Below are 19196 nucleotides of genomic sequence, written 5' to 3'. Positions count from 1 at the left end.
AGTTATCAAACGCGATAACTTAGTTAATAGTTATAGCCCGGGGGGGGGGGGTTCAGGCCTAGGGGGCGCCAGGGTTTCATTGCACACGGGCGCTACACGAGCTAGAGCCGCCCCTGATTGTACACTCACAAGACTTCTTATTACCACAATGTAAGTAATTAAATCTTCTAGAAACAATTAGAAAAAAATCGTTCCATATTCTCCACTTCATCTCATTTCTAAATCGACTTTTGTTTATCAATAATTACTGACAAATTACTACATCTAAAAATCTCTCTATGAAATAAAACGTGAATCTCGTAAATAACACTAAAAGATATTAAGAAATATTCTAGTAGATATTAGCGAAAAACAAGATACTAGTACCAAATTAGAGATAAAAGTACCAGAAAGTCTTGCCTTCAGCGCAGCTTGATTATCTGATCTGATACAAAACTCTTTTATGGCTGTGTTCCGATAAATCAAACAAAATGAACATCAATCTCTTAAAGGTATCTCAACAAAGAATAGCAGACTCCCTAGACCGACAGACTTCTAAATACACCATGAGATACAATAAATGTGTATTTGATGTTTAAAGTGATATTAGATATCAATAAGTTATAATGATAATGGGCAAAATTTAAGCAAAAACAAAAATAAAAATCAAACGGTTTTATTATCAATATTCGAAGGAACCCTAACTCCAGTACCAGTGGCTACAGATTATATTACAACTAATAAAACTAATAAAGTGTAAGTACGCGGTTCCAATTACTGTATAGATTAAGTAGAAGTATTACCAATTACTTCAATAAGCGTTGCATTTTAGTATAGAATCAGTGCAGAATAAGAACTTTAATGAAATCTATGTATATTTGCTGATGATGATTATTTGATGATGCCTTATTAGGCTGAAACGTCCATTGACAAAATTTAAATTAACAGTTTTCATTTATTAATGCATAAGCAAAGAATTCCTACAAATCTCACAAATAAATAATTTACATGGTATAATTACAACGCTATAAATGTTTAAAAAACAAATTCAGCGTAAAGCAATTAAATTAATAACAATACCGAAACAATAAATAGGTAATTAAAGTTTAGTTTACTGTTGGAATAAAGTATTGATAAATTATCACTAGTATCGGCCATCCGGTCAAATTGACTAGTATCATAATTTAGCTTTAATTATTCCTGCAATTAATTTTTTCCCGCTATTTTCTTCGATCTTATCTGAAGAAAACAAATCTATTTTACAACTAATTTTTTGTTTTCAATTATTAACAATTTGTGCAAGTAATATGTCACTTGCAAAATAATACAATACTTGCAATCTAATAGTTGTCAAAATGACTAGTTTAGGGAAAGATTTACGATGAATACATCGCAGTAAAATAAAAAAAGTGATAATATATTAGAAAAAAAATGAATGACATAAGAGCGAAGATGGAAACTAGTCTATTCGGCGATATTAACATGATAAATCAGAGTAGCCAAGTGCAATTAATGGTAGAATGTTTGCTCGGGGTGATCAGAAAGTAGTTCAAAAACATCTTTAAAATAAAGATTAACAAAATAGGTCTACAAATGTTTTAAAATAAGTTTTTAGCAAAAAATATTAACTAATAATAAAATAAAGAAATAAAAACTGCGATGCCACTTTGAAAAGTCAATTTTAATTAATTGCACTTAATAGTGGTAATTACAATTCTTACTCTTTAAAGTTTACAAAGTTAAGAGAAAGGGTTGATTAAACGACAAGAGATAGACAAAACATCAGGGACCCAACGTTTCATTCATACTTCAGCTCGTAATTTCAGCTATTTAGAAACGTTCGAAGAAGCTTATTTGTATTGCTCAAAATTTATATCAATTATATCATTTAAGTAATTTTATTGCATAAAATTTTCACTAATATTGTTTAGAATAAAGGCCACAGACCTTTATATTCTAGATTCATATTCCGCTGTAAACTAATTTATAATTTTACCTTGTCTTTGTGTTATAACAGGTTTATCCTTCTATTAGTAATTTCTAAAATTGTAACTCAACCCAAATTAACTATTCATTTAAAATACAACAGAACTGTCTGTACTGTAGTTACAACTAACTGGTACCTCACAACCTAGTAACCATAACCAAGCACCCAAACACTCCAAACAGTCAACCGAAACATTAAGCAGTAGCCTTAAATGTAACCTTTTACATCAGCTGATGCTAAAAAAATTAAATTTTCTGAAACAAAATTAAACATTTAATTAAATACATTTATTAAAAAGGAATCTTCTGTAAAAAAACAAACATCTCTTTTGTGTACTCTAGGTTACTGTGTGTAAAAGTGGCGTGAGTTTGAATAAGGTGGTAGCCGTGTTGGGGGACTCAGCACACGGCATTACGGCAATACACAATAGGCAACAGTAGTGACTGAGTGTTGTTGTTGTTTACGTGTGGCTGACGGTTATTAAAAGAGAGTGTTGGACACGAAGAATTGTTTGAGTGATTGGGTTTGGAATACGGTATCTATTGCACGTAATTTCGGATTATGCAACAACCACTTGTACCCCACTTTTCTCGTTCAGTAATGATTTTTGATCAACCATTTAAATTTTGCTACATAAGTTGCTGAAATTCATTTGTGATCTAGTTGAGCTTGTCCGTGCAGTGAAATGTTTAAGAAAATTTGTATATTTTTCTCCTTTCTCCTTACCGTGCAAATCTGTTCAGGTAGAAGCTTAATGCATTTGGATAATGAATTTGGGGAAGTGATTTTTGTTAACATAGTAAGTAACCGTATGTGTACTTTGCTGCTTTAGCTTGAACTTTCTGACTTATTTCTTACCGAGCAAATATTACCTGTTTCAGTTGTACAGACATGGAGAAAGAACTCCGCTTGATCCTTATCCAAATGATCCTTACAAAAATTTGTCGTATTGGCCCTGCGACTGGGGTCAGTTAACAAATACTGGAAAACTACACCATTATGTGTTAGGCACCTGGCTGCGCTCCAGATATGCGAATTTGTTGCCCGAAGGGAAGTATAATAACAGAGCAATATACGTACTAAGTACGAACACTGACAGAACTTTGATGAGTGCAGAATCCAATTTAGCTGGTATGTTTCCACCTGCCCCTGCCGAAAAATGGGGTGCTCTTAATTGGCAACCTATTCCAGTCCATTCTTTTTCAGAAGATGATGACAAGGTTTTTATTTTATTAATTCATATTAAAACAACAATCATAAGATTTTTTTAAGAAAAATCAGATGCTCAGTATCAATTCATAATATTTCAAAAAGATGTTGATTTTGAATAATATTACAACAATTACGATTAGAATCTTTTATAAAGCGTTTAAATAATAACAAGCCCAATATTATTATAGTATTATTTATTTTTAACTAGCTTTATAAACCCCTTTATTAAGAAATAGTTTTACAATTTATGTCAACTGTTACAGCTTCTAGCAATGAATGCACCTTGTAAAAGATACGAAGTAGAATACGAACGTGCCATGTCTTCCCCTGAAATGGTGAAGATAAATGAAAAATATAAACCACTCTATGAATATTTAACGATACATTCTGGTAAAGAAGTGGATAAGATACATGTGGTTGAATACTTTTATAGTACTCTATATATTGAGGTAATAAATTGGTTGGTATATTCATGTTGGTTAATAATTATTGTTTTCTAGTTCATTATTACAAATGAAGTTTTAAAGATTTCTAATTCTATTGATAGAAAAAATTTATAAAAGAGAGTGATTATTTAAAAATTTATTTATTACATAATGCAACCCCTAATTGTTGTTAATTTTTTTGCCTGTAAGCAATTAATAATTCATTATCTTTTCCTTAAGTAATTGACATTATATAACTCTGTCGTAAAAAAAAAATGTATGCTTATAAACCCAACTAGAAGAAAACTTATTTCACCTGCTTTTTCAGTCAGTTTTTGTATGTTTTTTTTTTCACCATTCTGCAATTAAGCTTCAGTTATTTAACAACTAACTATATTTTCTTTACTTTTCCTACATTTACCTCGCGGGCCATTTAAGCTAAACTACATTAACAATTTGTATATTATTGTTTGGTATTTTGTAACTTGCATGAAATAAATCACGTAAAGTATTAGATGAGTGCAAATTCCAAGTCCTGAACCCTACTGTTCGGTACTTTTATTATTAATTAATAATGTCTTTACAAAATCGAAAATTAAGTCTTCAATAAGTGACTTGTGTCTCAAAACTTTTTTGGGGTTTGCGAGAAGATTAAAGGCAAAATTAGTTCAGAGAGTTCAAGAAGAACAGATTGGATTCATTGGAATAGTAAACAGTATTTTTTCGCTGTTTAGCTATTCTTTACCATCCGGATAATTACTTATGGCGAAATCCAACATTCACATTTTTTTTTAACTTTCCGGACACTCTTCAATGGTTAATGTTAAAGCAAAACCTGACAAAAAATAAATAAATTCTTTAATTTCTGGTCTTATATAATTATGGTATGATATGTTCAGTATTCACATTGAATCAGCGTTTTGAATTAATTATTTAAAATTCTCTTTCAAAATTCCTTATAGTTACTTTTTAGGAGTTCGGTATTCACGAGGAATTCTCTTTTTACTTTTATGTAGGTATTACAGATCGGAAAACAACTCAAAATAGTCTTTATTTGTGCAAATACAAAATTAAGCTCTAGTTTAATAAGTAGTTATTGTATTGGGTTCAGAGCAGTATAATATTCTAGAAATATGTATGTTATTTATTCATTGCCTTTCTCTGAGAATGATTGCCATCAAATAAATTGTTTTTACAGTCACTTGCCAATCTGACATTACCGGATTGGACAAAAAAAGTATTTCCTGATCAATTGAAGGAAGTGGCTGGGTTAAGTTTCGTGACACCTACTTTTACCTCCGAGTTAAAACGTCTTAAAGGAGGTAGGTCGACTTCTGTTTTTTTTTTTTAAATTACGGACAAATTGTAAACATTGTTATTAAAATTCGGATGGCATTGTTATTTCCAAATGTCTTCTAGAATATAGAAATTCACTGATACTTTGAAAATAGATAAAAAAAAAGAAAGTCTTTGAAGATGTTTCTTTCCTTTGTTTTAATAAAATTGTTCATCTGTTTCAGGTCCTTTAGTTAAGGACATGCTAGAACATATGACCGAAAAGATAGAAGGTAAATTAGAGAGAAATATTTCAGTTTATTCTGCTCATGATACCACTGTCTCAAACCTCTTGAATACTCTTGGAGTTTTTAACAAACTTCCACCACCATTCGCTGCTACTGTTCTTGTGGAATTGAGACGCAATCTAAAAAATAATGAACATTATGTGACGGTAAGTTGTTGCTTTGTTCATCTGTTATATTGAAATCGACATAGAAAGGGTAAACGGCACAAATGTTACTATAGGAGGATAGAGAAGTCTTACGTAATTAGTGATGATCGTTATCGAATGATTTTTGAACTATTGCTTTAAGAAATCAGATATGTAATCGTTACAGATCAGGTTGTAAAAGTGAAAAGATTCCAGGATTATATCCATCTTAGATTTTTATAAGCGGTTTCTGATGCAACTGTACTGTTGCGCTTCAGAGTTCTTGTTTTTAGTGCCATTGAACCAATCCTCAAGAATTCTTTTACAAATAAAAATTAATATCTTGCCCAAAAACAGTCATAACTATTTAGTATTAAATTTTGATTATATTCATTTTTATTTAAAAAAAAAATTCATTTAGGTACTCTATAAGAATACGACTGGTGATCCGCACGTTCTTACAATACCCGGTTGCACAGAAGCTTGCCCATTGCACAAACTAAAAGCACTACTGTTCGACGTCATTCCAATCGATTGGGATACTGAATGTCATGCACATGATCTATTCGACTTATCAAGTGGACAACCATATCATTCGCTTGCCATCTTTGGTTAGTATTATTATTTATTAAAACCTCTTATGCAGATATGAAAAAGATGACAAAATATAACCGTAAAGAACGAATTTTATGGAGTAATTTTAAAATTAATGCCTAAGTTCTTTTTTTAAATGGAAAATTCTCCCTTAAAAAATAATTCTCTTTTCATTTCACTTTCTAGAATTGGTTAATATTTTTTGAGCCTGTGATCTACTTCAGTAAGATTTCAGTTTAATTAAATAAAATAAGCGTAGAACTTTTATTTTTAATTTTTTTAAAATAATTATTTTTAATTGAGAATAATAATTTAGCTTATAAATCATAACAAATACAGGCAAAAAGAGTGGCAATGTTAATAGCAACCTACCAAATCATATTTTGTAACACAAGTCTGCCTTGACCCGATCCCACTTCGGTTCTAAAACTTTTTATCTACTAATGTTATAAATAAATTAATATTCGCAAAAGGAAAGTTAAGTTGTCGTGAAAAAAAAAAATGTTTAAAATAATTAAATTTGATTTCATTTAAGTAAAATATGAAACCTTGTTTTAAAAACTATTTACTTCACTTTTAATAGTCAAAAGAATCGTTCATTCCTGATTGCAATTTTGTCTAAGTGTTTCACGTTAGAAATGTTTAGATCGGTAGCGTTAATTAGACCCAATAAGTATCTGTAAATTTAGCCTATTTGTTTTAAAAAGTAAATTAATTAGAATGAATTCTTCAAAATATTTAGAAGAAAAACAATTAAACATTTCTTTGAACTCCAATGTTTTTGATAATTGCAGTTACCAACTTGTTTCTATTATCATTAATTCACATTTGTTTTATATTAAATTTTACAGGTGATCTAAACCAAAATAAAGATAATACTCCTTTTTTGTATCAGGTAGTTTAAGAGAGCAAACTATGGAGGAATTTAAATAAATTATAAATGATGGTACAGTTTGAAAAATAAAAAAATTATTTCCTTAGGGATTTTTATTTTCTTGTTGCTTTTGTTTTCTGTCTGGAGGCATAAATAAGAAAGATACTGTATTAAAATGCTAGTTTAATTCAAAGCAACAAGATTGATAATCATATTCGTAGCGCTTGGTCCCGTTGTGTTGTCTTGAATTGTGTTATGTTGAATACGTTTTACATGATGATTCACAGAGTGTCAAGTGAACTTGAGTTGTGTTCAGTTAACCTATCAATTTTGAAGTTGAGGAAGTTATATGTGTATTTCTTTATGTTCGATATGTAATTGGCATTTTGTTGCATAATGTTTAGTGTTGTTTGTTGTTTGATATCCTGTAGATCGCCTAATTTCTCGAATAGTTGGAAGGAAAAGAAAATGATGCTGATAGTAAGTAGTGAATCGAGAAGTCATAGTTTTCACAATAATCTAAAAACATCCTTGTTCAATTGCTGGCAAAGGCTCCATAAGAATTTTACAATTTTTTGGTTATTGCCATCATTAAATTATTTTTATAAAACCATATTCGACATTAAAAATAAACAAAAAAATGTTAGAACTGCTGAAAGGCTATACATCTAAAATAGTTAAAGGAAAAATTGAAATACTTATATAACAAGAACATCATCCTAAAAAGTGAGTATGGGGAAAATGTAAAGGTTGAGTAAGAACAAGAGACGTATCCTTGAAAAGCAGAAAAGTCTTTGGAAAAGCACGGTATTGTTTTTTTTTTCAGAAAAACGCTTTCAAAATTACATATGTCAAATCCCATAAAACATTCCATACTACCAGATACAACAACCTGTAATTAGGGCTTTAATAAAAAGTTCATTATCTGATATTCGCAAAAGATTAATGAAACCATAGCTCACACCATTTTAACTATTATACTTTGAATTATGAACACCACAGATCTTAATGTCGCTGTGAATTTGACTTTTAACCAATCTTTAAACTTCAGCTCTTCTGACTTTACTTCTTTTTCTACACCGTTCTCAGAGTAGATTAGCAAATTCTGTAGATATTTTGCAACATTTTAATTCTTGAGATGAACTCCTTATCTGGTTCTTATAAAAAGTAGATTAGCAAATTCTATAAAAATTTTGCATCATTTTAATTCTTGAGATAAACTCCTTATCTGGTTTTTATAAAAAAAATTAGATTACTTAATCCAATAAATTTATTTTTCTGCTTTTATCTTCCACTCCTTTCTTTGAATATGTAATCAAGCGTTAAGTTAGCTCAAGCTAGGATGCAGAATTTGAAGGCCTTTCTAGCTAATTTTCTGGAACCTGTTCAATGATAGTTCGTCTTGTCTGATAGGAGGGATCACTGTCCTGAGGCCCGGCGGTGCATTGAGAAGGCGCCTGGGGCTAATCTCAGATGTTGCACCTCAATAATAATAATAATAAATACGCTGATATTGAGTTAGTATTATATATCCCATTCATAAGGCCACTATTGGAAGTAAGAATTGTGAAATCTGAATTACGAAAGAATGTTGACATCAACCGGACAGTTCTTATCAGATTGATGGATGGTAATCAAAAACAATAAGTGTAGATAGAGGAAGAATAAATCTCTTGAACAGTCTATAATGACAAGGAACAATTTGAAAATCTTTTACAGTTTTCTTTGATAGTTTTAGTTTGACTAATTTTACTGGATATTTAAAGATTCATTAGAATAGAATCATGGAAAATTGATTTCATTGGATGACCTGGGGACAAAAATGAAATATCGAAGAAAGGTTTACTTGAAATTAGAGTTTGCCAATTTTTTTTTGAAAAAATATATTGAGTGAAATGTCACTTTGAATGATTTTTTTCTGTTTTCTCAATTTTCTCGAAAACAACTCCAAACATTTCTTAAAATATAGTATAACTTGCAAATTTTTTGTAGGTTGTCTTTAGATTGTTTTCTTTTCAGTAGCTCATACAATTTAAAATGTTGGATTACCTAAGCAGTAGTTTTTATTTCTTTTGCTGTTCATAAAAAAACAAAACATTGTTAGGCCGTATGTATCACGTATTCAATATTCTTGTCACGTATTCAACTTATTTCTTACCATAGCTCAATGGATAAAAGAATGAAGAATATTTTTGTGAGATTGGCTGATTTGATTGGGTCTGAAGAATACCACATTTTGGTTTTCTAATATTGTTAAAGAAGTGTGTGACATTAAATATATATATATATATATATATATATTTAATGTTCAAAGTTATTAGATTTTTTACTGACTGCTCAAAAGGCTTACAAAACTTGTGGGCTAACATGAAATATAACTGTCTATAGTCAGAGGCAATGTTTGTGCTATTATTAGTTGTGGTAGGTCCAGTTATCCAGTTATTAGATAGAATGGAAAAAACTCCTTTGAATAGAGATACTCATATACAGCCTTTGGAATCTTTGTGGTCTACTCCATTTTTTTTTTTTTAATTATCGCCCAAACAGCTAAGTAGTAAACCAGAGATTTATTTTTTCAACCATTAAAGGTTAAAACTAGTGTAAATATAAGTTTTACTAGTATATCAATTAATATATCGAGTTTTTTAACTTATAATTTTGGTAAATCCTTTGCCCTAGAATAATATAGACACTAGCCAGAAACCTCTGAATCAATTAATCACTCTCAAGGTTTTTTAACCAGTTAGGATATCGCAGATCTTACAACATGATTATTCCTTCAAAAGCAGTTAGGTGCTTCTAATAGCGGATCAGTTTATATAGTGGCTTTAATAAAGTTTAATGAAGACAGCAATTCAGTTTGTTGGAGATTATTCAGCAGCAATTTATTTTCAAACTAGTTTTGAGATTAAATACTACCATCCCCCACTTTAGTACTAACAGTTAAATATTAAACACCTACTTATATATTCAAATAATTGTTGAATTTACAAATACAGCTACATTAAACTTAGTAGTAATAGGCGTTTGACTGATTACATGGTTATTACCTACTGTTCTGGGTTCCTGAATTTTATATGTATGTATTTTATATACATATACTACGTATACATACATTAAATTAAAACATTACCCCTAAATTAAGTAATCTAAAGTTATGAAAACATTATACAATAAGTCGACTCACTCCAAGGTTGAGAAGACCTGTTTTCAACCGCAAGGTGAGATATGCTCTTTTTTTGAAAATGAAAGTATTTGATACTTTTCTTTTTGGAATTGGCAATTTTTATTTGAAATTTTTATAATAATATAAAAATCAATTAATAATTGTAGTCAAATTATCTGAAAATAAATTGCTGCTGCAAATGTCCGCAAAAATGTGAAGTGGTCTTTTCAGTTATTTGTTAAAAGGTGTTTGTTGAAGAAAAGACAAAATTGTAAAACGTTGGCAACGTATCGCCTGCTATTGATAGTGCTTCCTCTATTTCACATAGAAAAACGAATCACAACGGAATAATCATGTTGCTACAACTTTGGTAATAGAATTGAAAGTCAATTTTACGAATAATTAATGCCGCCATTACATCCGATAGCAGAAGATTAAAAAAAATATAGTTAAAACGCTTTTTCTTTTAAAATTAAAATTTGTACTCTATGTATACAGCAATGGTGACATCAACTTTGGTTGTCTTCCTCGTCCTAGCTTCAGCTTCTGTATACTGGAATAAGCAAAAACCAACCCATCTATATAGAAAATTAAAAATAGAAACACTTTAAATGTTAAAATCTTTTTTTTTTTAATCCATACTTTGCAGACACTTTACTTTGGAATGCTTTGGGTCTGAAATAAAAAACTGGAAATATTTCAAAATAATATTGTCATTGTTTTCACTTATATTATTGGATTACTGGTTTCGTAAAAGAATATATAAATACAAAAAATAAATATATGGGAAAAATGACTAATGAAAAAATATTTTTGCACTATACATTATTATTCAGTATTTATATATGTAAATTATTGCATTTATAATGAAAGTGAAAGAGAAGATTACAACTAAATGAAAGACTGTATTCTAATAAAGACTCGTTTAAAAAAATAAATTCAGATTTTTAGAAATAAAAATTAATTAATTAAGGAAAAGAAAAAAGAAGATATTCCAATTGTACTTAATTTAAGACAAGTAATTTTCTTTTTTTCATGATAACTTTTTTTTTTAAATGTTTAATATAGAAGATAATGTTTACTATGATTGATCTTTTAATTTGTACTAATTTGTTTTTTAATAAGACAAGAATATTTTTAGCTTTAAACTGTGCTGTTAAAGAAAAAATTGCATTTAATTTATTACTGAGGTGTGTTTGTTTTCATTGGGAGTAGTATTTGGTCCAAATAAACGCTTTTTTATATATATATAAACATATATTATCTTTAAGGAACAAAATTGGTTTTAGGCTAGTAAAGTTTATTTGGTGAGTAAAATTGGTATTATTACAATAGTGTATGGAGTTCACTTTGGTAAAATGAAATATAGAATTACAATAACAATTTTACTCACACTTTCTAATATTTTCCGCAGCAATTTATTATATGAAAAAGTTGTGATAACAAAGTAGGGGATGTAAGGTTACAGATGTAAGGTAAGGGGATGCAAGAATTAAAGTAAAGTAATTGCCTATTTTTTCAGGCGGGGCTTAACGTCCAACTACCAATTAGGTGTAGTGGGCAAGAATGTTTTCGCCCATTTAATGAAAAAAAAGAGGAGGGTTTTGCCTAAAATCTCATACAAGTAGTAAGTCCCTATGTTAATTAAAATTATTTTCAAGAGATCAGATAGTCGATCAGTAGGTCCCAGGATTCGTATTCAGTTCTTGGTGCATTAAGTTTTCCCTCTTTGAAAAGCTCCAATGCTGAAGATTTACTATATTTGTCTGTTAACTTAAAAAGACTTCTAGTAAATGCTGTGAAAAAAATGATCAGGGTGCAACGACCAAAATGTAACGGATATCGAACAAGTTTCATATATCTTTGTTGGCCTATTCCTGTGAGCAATTACTGAGAGACACCGTGCACAAAAAAGTTCCATGCACACTGTTTCATTCCGAAAGAGAAAAGTGCGATTTTTTCCTTAAATTAATTAAATGTATATTTTATTTAATATAACACTGTTACCGAAACAAAACAAAAAAATGTATAATCGACTAATTGATCTGTTCACTAAAGTAATGATTGCAATTTTTATTAATTATGTATGACGCTTGCCATCTTTTTGATTAAGACACATACAAGATATTTTTATTATTAAGAAACTATAGGTTTCTTCATTTAACAAGTGGTTTACTTTGTAAATTTTTATTCTTTTTATATTATTTATTTTTATTAATATTTTTTTAAACAAATAAAAATAATTAGTTCAATTTTGAAGGTTTAACAGTAAAACATTTTTTTAATGAAATCATTTGTACATTTGATAAATACGTTGCTATTTTGTATTTACAAAGTAAAAATATGTATTTTTATAAACTTTCAATATGGGATAATAGTATGTTGTATCTAATGTTTTTAGATGACGTTTGCCATCTGTGCATTGGGGAACAATAGTGACATATTTTGAATTTTCTCTCATGCATTGATAGGATTTGTGATAAAAGGTCCTGTGCTACGATTATAGTTAGTATTGCATTTTTTCGTAATAATCACCAATTGAAAAATAGTGTGTTACTCCTGCTTCTAGTCCTTTGTATGTTGGAAGAGTTGGTCGCATAAACCCCGTATTACCAAATAATAAACAAAGCCAAACAAAGCTAATTTTAGACGGCCCAATTAGCAATTTGTATTCCCATGAATGCCCCGCCGAGCCATGTGAATTTGTATACATTCAAGCTTGCCTGTATTAATGCTAAAGCGAAAGCTGGTTCCTAGTAAGTTAAGTCAATAAGATCTCAAACAATACGAGTTAGTTTTTATTAGTGAAGGTCAAGTTAAATTATAGTTACCAAATGGTGTAAAGAGAAAGTAAGATTAGATATATTTAAATAATTTGCACAAAGTGATAAGTTTTTGCACTGCCTTCATGTTACAAGAGGGGAGAGCGTTCGATTAAAAAGGAAAATGCACTATTTATTTAAATGAAAATTTACCTTTTCACAAAAAAATGACAAAAAGAATACAAAAATCCTATTTCAAAATTTGTGAACTCTCATGAACAGATTTGAAATGTAGATTTTTTTCCTGGTCTGAGCACTCCTCTGGAATCTGACTAGGTACCTAAAGAAGGAAAACAGTTGTTTAATAACTTCAATAGTAACAAAAGTTATCGCTAATTATAAAATAATAACATTAAAGTAGCAACAACTTAGGAACAAAAAAAATATGATTCTGCAATATATCTAAAGGTTTGTCTGGCTAAGAAAAACGTGGATGGCCAGAATAACTACGAAAAAAAATGCTTAACCCGTTTCTAATGTATTGAAAAGTGTACATCTATTCTGGGTGCCAAGTTATCTAGTAATTTCAGGAATTGAGGAGATAATATTAGACTGATTAGCTAAATTAAAAGCATCTCTCCCCAAATTTACACTGTTAGTGTATATCAGGATTCATGATTGTCTAGCTATCAGGATAGTTTTGCTATAAGACATTCATTGTCTTGAATGAGCTCAGTGGGTTGTCGGCAATCTAAAATGCTGATGAGGGGCTTAGAAAAAAGCCCTGATGATTCTAAAATCTCTTCAGAACATGATAGGTTTTTCAAGAATATCTTGTTGGTTGAATGAGATATAATTATATAATTAGTCTCTTGTCAAATTCATTTTGTATTTTTTTTTTTGAGATAAAGGAGGAAACCTCATTCATTTCATTGTTTTAGCTTATGAGAATTTTCTTTTTGAATTTTGGTTTCAACAGATTGAATGTGGATGAGTTCAAACTGTTTCCCCTTAAGATTTCTGTCCCATTTCTTTCTCCCACAAATCACAGACAAGTAATACAAATAAAATAGACTACATATAATAAACGTTGGTTGCATTTAAGTTGTAAACAAATATAGTCGCGATTCATTTCTTGGTATCGCTTAAGTCCCACGCCAGATGAATCTTATTAATTAAATGTGAAACGCCATATCACTGCCTATAATTTTCATTCTACACTTAGTAGTGTCGGTCTAATAGTTCAAATATTATTGAACATTCCTTCATTTACCAAAAAATATAATACACCATACAAGTCTCAATTTAAAACCAAATCATGTAATTCAATTTTTATTTAATTTTTGTTGTACAAACATTAGTTTTAAGATTTTAACTGCCATTGGATTTATTTATTTTGTTTATAGCAAATTCCAAAAATTTTAAAGCAACTATAAAGATCATTTTGGTTTAAGAGAGAAAGTGACAGTTTGAGCAAAGTTGTTGTGGCTTAATCCTACAATTCCCCTACGATCTCTAATACTATTAACTTCTACTATTAAGTCATTGCACAATTCTATTGATCTAATACAATTTATTTTGATTGAAACAAAAATAATTGTAAAGTCAAACTAAAATTAACTTTGTTCCACAATCTTATTTAGGATACTTTCTAAGATTTATTTATGTAATACTGTATTTTTGTAAGTGTTTATACACAAATTTATTGTATTTAGTTTTCTTTTTTAACTAAATTTGAAATTTTGTGCTTCCTATTGTAATTGGTTAAACAAAAACTATATAATATATTCATTATGATTAAAATTTGAAAAAAAAGTCTTTATTATTTTCTCCTAGTTTTTTATTTTTATTATTATTTTTTTTTTTTTAATGTTTAAGGCGCGTCAACATCTAAGGTTATTGGCGCCCGGAGCTTTTTTTTAGTGCACTGCCGGCCTCCGGACAGTGTTCTCTCGTTACAGGCAACACTGTCCATCACCGGACAGTGAGCTGTAAGTAGCTCCTAGGAAGAGAAAATCTAAGGGTCAGCAGCTGGATTCGAATCCGGGACCTCCGCGTGGAAGTCCAGTACTCTAACCGCATAGCTAATCCCTTCCCTTATTTTTATTATTATTGTTTTAAATTTTTTCAGGAAATTCTTGTTCCCAAGAATAATTCCAATTTTGTTTTATTAACTTAATTATTTCTGAGGAATCTTAAGTTTTGGTCAGTGTATTAATAAAAATTCTTTATGCAAATGATTATTATCTTTATAATAAATCTTTTCCCCAAAACCACTGCACATAATATTATCTGTATATATTTAGCTATTGCATTGCAAAAAGAGATCTCTCTCTCTCTTTGCAAAAGCTAATACAATAAAATCCAAGAACATGCAATGCAATAAAAAATAGCACTAAAAATATCAGAAAATGCTCTTTCTCGAATTTTCTGTGGGGGAGGGGAGGAAATAAGCCCCTTAATAACAGTTCTTCATCGAAATGTGTGCAATTAGCACGGAAATGCACCCCGGTATAGTAAAATTCAGGAGATTGTGGTTAAAGCATTTTTTAAGAAAATCACAATAATCTCCCTTTATAACTATTATTGTAATCTGTCTGCCATTTTTGTATTGCACAAGCAGCACTACAAAAATGGCCGACAGATTACAATAATGGTGATAAAGGTAGATTCTATAAAACTATGGTAGATCAGTTACCTAGACAACCATGGTTTATAAGGGAACTGTCACTAATAAATGGGTGGTTACGACAGTAAGTAGGTACGATGCGGTGAGCGGATCGTATCTACACAGGATCAACAAAAGGTCCTCTCCTCTTTGCCGTAGATTGCAATGAGGAGGAGGATTTCAAACATATAATAATGATATGTCCACGTTACATGGTAGAAAGGAAACGAATGTTTGACGACATTTACAGGTATTTAGATTCACCATTTCGCTACGAAGACATTATATTCTCCACCAACATATATGTGCTTAAGTCTGTAGCAGAGCTAGCAATGAAATAGGAATGTATTTAAAAGTTATAGCTGCTTAGAATGAATGCAAGAAAATGATTAGAGAAGGATTACGGTGACTTTAATTTCTGTTAAGCTATAAGGATGGCAGAAGCACAGAGTACTGCTCCATCCATTAGCTGTAGTTTATGTAAATAGTTGTATATAATAGGGGGATGAATGTGTGAAGGGAATGTATTTATAAGTAAGAATGAAGAGTGAGTGATATTCTAGTGATTAGCTCCTAGACGATGCTGGCTGTATGGCGAAAGCCAATGCCAAAAAAAAAAAGCAAAAAGAAAAAGAAAATCATAAAATAATAAAGCCTGGTTTTTGTTGCATACTTCTGTATTTCCTCAACAACTACATCTTACTGCAACAATCAAGGAATAAAATCAATGCTATATCGCGGCGAAAGTAAAACTAATGTTCTTGTTTCGTAATTGCTTAAAAAAAATTATAACAAATTTTTATCACACACAAGACTACTCACAGTGTCTTTAAGAACTGTGAATAGGCTTGTGTGCAATTTGTAAAACGTGACACGTCTTATATCTTTATAAGTAAACTGAAAGCAATAAAAAAAAAGAAAAGAAAAATTAATATTTATTTCTTTAATAGTCAATAAAATTTTTATATCTAATGCAGGGTTTAATGTGTTTTGTTCAAGAACAATAAAATTACGGTTATAAATCTAGTTAATATTGCATTTTATCCATTAAACTGTCAATATTATTAAATAATATTTTTTTTGGTCTAATACGATGATTATATTTCATTAAAAAAAGTAAAAATTGCCATTTGTGTTTTCACAGGAAATATTCTTTGAGGTCCCCTTAGTACGAAAAAGTGATTTTTACAAATTTATCTGTTTAAATAAGATTAGTGTGAGAATCCTGCTGTTAAATTAAATTCAGAAAATCGTACAAAATTAGAATCCAAAATTCAAATTAGAAGAATATTGGTTTAACTCACAGTTACCCACTTAACATTTCCGGTATCTCTCAGGCATTCTACAAATATTTACTTGTTCTACTCATTCGCCGTTTAAACTAATTACTATTCTAGATGATTATCCTCATCATTTTGGAATTAGCTGGATTTAAAATCAAAAAGCAGAGGTAATTTTTTTTTTTGTTCATACTTTAGTTCGCTTTACTCATGACCATGTCTACGTTTAAAATAAATAACAAGGGACTTAGACTGCACCCTTGGAGAATGCCTTTGGTCATTTCAAATTCATTCGGAGAGTTGTCCGCAAATCAACATTCAATTTTTATGCAAGGGCTAGATAATAAAAAAAATAGGTCAGCTAAATTTTCGTATGAGAGAATCTGAAAAAGGGAAAAGTTCAAAAATAATTACTAGGTATACTAAACTATAGTATATTTTCAACTTACAGAATTCGATTCTAATGCCAGAGCTTGATCATAATCATTGCGTGTTAATTTTTTTTTTGGACGTGCAAGTTCAAAAAAAAGGAAAACATGGAAAATCATTTGTCGTTTTACTAAAAGTTAATTAGAATTGCACATTGTCTAGAAAGAGAATTTTAAAATATGAAAATGCGGAAATAACATCAAAACCACTGAAGATTTTCAATTTTTTCCCTTTTTTTGAACTTGCACATCTAAAAGAATGTCGACCTAATGTGTAGATGTGCCTTTTGGGGGTCTCGACGCTTTACATCGAATGGATGAGGAGTTAGCCTCATATACTGGATGTAGATATACAGGGTGTATACGGGAGGAGAGGTTGAAACTTCGGGAGGTGATTCACCAGCTCAAATGCAACAAAAAATATTCTATTCACTTTGGCCTGATTTGCAATAGTGTCCAAGATATATGCATTCTTAACTTTTCCGTCGATATTCGCGTTTTTCACCATAAAAAATGGCCATAACTTTACTATTCTTTATCATACAACAAATCTTGAAATAAGCAGGTCTGTAACGAAAGAGCATTAATTAAACCTGCTTAATCCAGAGCTTGGGGCAAAACAAATTTCTTAAAAAACAAAGAAATGTTTACGGTAAAGTAAAACATATTCGTTCTCGATGACTTCTGTTTAAATTTTCAACTATATTTTTTCATTTATTAATGAATCAAGGAGTCACATAATTTCAGAAAAAGTTGCGCATTTATTGTGCTTCAAGACCATATGGTTTTTTTTTGGTTTTCAATAAAACCCTACCCCGAACAGAGGGGAGTAAATGCAGAAAATTGCAATGTTTTGCTGACATCAAATTTTAAAAGATCTCTTCAATGGTTATTTGGCACCGTATCACATTATAATGAAAGTATTGCTTATTCCAAATGTTATGAAAATGGAGTAATGCAGGTATGTAAATATACAAACTGACAAAAAGAAAAATCTATCCAAAAGGTACAAAAATCTCTTTAACAAAAACCTACAGTTCAAAAAGTTAAGAATAAAGATTGATTAAAGCACAAAAGGTAAACAAATCAGCTAGTGCCCATCATTTCATTCATTCTTCAGCTCGTAATTTCAGCCATTTAGAAAAATTCGACAAAGCATGTGCTTAATGGAATTATTATAACAATTGATATCATTTAGGTAATTTTACTGCAATAACTTTTCATTAATATTTTTTAGAATGTATTAGATGTCACAAACCCTTATGTTGGCCAGTTTATTCATAATAATTTTTTGTTGAAATTATGATAAAATGTATATTACAACCCCGTAAATAAATAGAAACTTTATTTTGATTCTATTCCAAATTATTCTACTGATTTATCTTTATTATGCCATTTATTCTGAGTAATAGATATTACAAACAATCTAAGTTAAATGGTGAGCTAGTTAAATAAATATTTTGTATAGGAACATGGCCATAATAAAAAAAATGGCATAATAAAGATAAATCAGTAGCTGCCGACACCTTCGAGGACCCTTCTTTACATCCAGCACAAATTCAGGTCTCCCAGTTTATCTTGTGAAGCTGTTCTTCCAGATAGTTATCCTCTAATATGTAAAGCATTTAATGAATGAAATGAGAAAAGTTTCAATTTGTTGAAAGAATTCTTTAATTTGATTAAAAAATACAGTGTCAGTGATGGTTCGCGTGAATTCAGGAGCAGCTTTCAAATAAATAATAAAAAAAATATTTTTTAATCAAACTAAACTTATTTTTTATTTAATGTTGTGGAAAAAGGTTCAATTTTATTTGAAAATATAAATATTCAAAGTTTATCAAAATGATATTGCATTTTTCTTACAAATTAACCCAAATTTCATAAATTATATATGTAATTCTTGTATCTTTATTCCAATCTCATTTGCCAAAAGATTATTCTTTAAATTATCATTTAAGTTGAAATATTGCTCATAGTTTTTGGAGACTGAAATGATACAAAAGGAAGAAAAACTATTTTTTTTTAAAACTGTGTAGTGATTTATGTCTGAGACTGGTAAATAGTTTTTCTTCATATTATAATTGATGTTAATTTTTTATAATTATAATAAATA

The 19196-nt window shown here is 29.7% G+C and overlaps 2 protein-coding genes and 1 long non-coding RNA gene across 10 annotated transcripts in view; 2 read left to right on the top strand and 1 right to left on the bottom strand.

Moving 5' to 3' along the window:
• LOC141458402 (plasma membrane ascorbate-dependent reductase CYBRD1) overlaps nucleotides 1-2143 on the bottom strand; it is a 47876-nt gene extending 45733 nt beyond the window's left edge. For 2 of the 6 annotated variants that reach the window (XM_074136330.1, XM_074136335.1), the window contains exon 1: nucleotides 1976-2123. The gene's annotated coding sequence lies outside the window, so the exon portion shown is untranslated. Of the gene's footprint in view, nucleotides 1-1975 lie in introns of all 6 variants that reach the window. The other 4 variants (XM_074136334.1, XM_074136329.1, XM_074136341.1 and 1 more) reach the window with 4 other exon arrangements.
• Nucleotides 2144-2216: 73 nt separating this feature from the next.
• On the top strand, nucleotides 2217-14201 carry LOC141458398 (prostatic acid phosphatase-like). Of its 3 annotated transcripts, none has more exons than XM_074136322.1 (7): nucleotides 2217-2765; nucleotides 2848-3186; nucleotides 3442-3627; nucleotides 4802-4925; nucleotides 5124-5332; nucleotides 5733-5922; nucleotides 10444-14201. In XM_074136322.1, exons 1-7 carry the CDS (start codon nucleotides 2652-2654, stop codon nucleotides 10554-10556), a joined length of 1275 nt encoding a protein of 424 aa, XP_073992423.1. In that variant the 5' UTR covers nucleotides 2217-2651; the 3' UTR covers nucleotides 10557-14201. The 3 variants fall into 3 exon arrangements, with proteins under 3 accessions (XP_073992423.1, XP_073992425.1, XP_073992422.1); XM_074136324.1 differs by having other exon boundaries at nucleotides 2218-2765; nucleotides 10595-14201; XM_074136321.1 differs by lacking the exon at nucleotides 10444-14201 and adding an exon at nucleotides 6757-8589 and having other exon boundaries at nucleotides 2218-2765.
• A 2252-nt stretch (nucleotides 14202-16453) lies between these two features.
• The window catches only part of LOC141458409 (uncharacterized), an 89216-nt gene continuing 86473 nt past the window's right edge, over nucleotides 16454-19196 (top strand). The window contains exon 1 of the long non-coding RNA XR_012460924.1: nucleotides 16454-16825. This is a non-coding gene — a long non-coding RNA (uncharacterized lncRNA). The remainder of the gene's footprint in view (nucleotides 16826-19196) is intronic.

The sequence above is a fragment of the Rhodnius prolixus genome, unplaced genomic scaffold (genome assembly GCF_049639745.1).
Source record: "Rhodnius prolixus isolate KJV_2025 unplaced genomic scaffold, Rpr scaffold_5, whole genome shotgun sequence".
In the NCBI taxonomy this organism is placed as follows: domain Eukaryota; kingdom Metazoa; phylum Arthropoda; class Insecta; order Hemiptera; family Reduviidae; genus Rhodnius; species Rhodnius prolixus.
The sequence above is the reverse complement of the archived record's forward strand: the minus strand, read 5'-3'. Positions and strand labels throughout refer to the sequence as shown.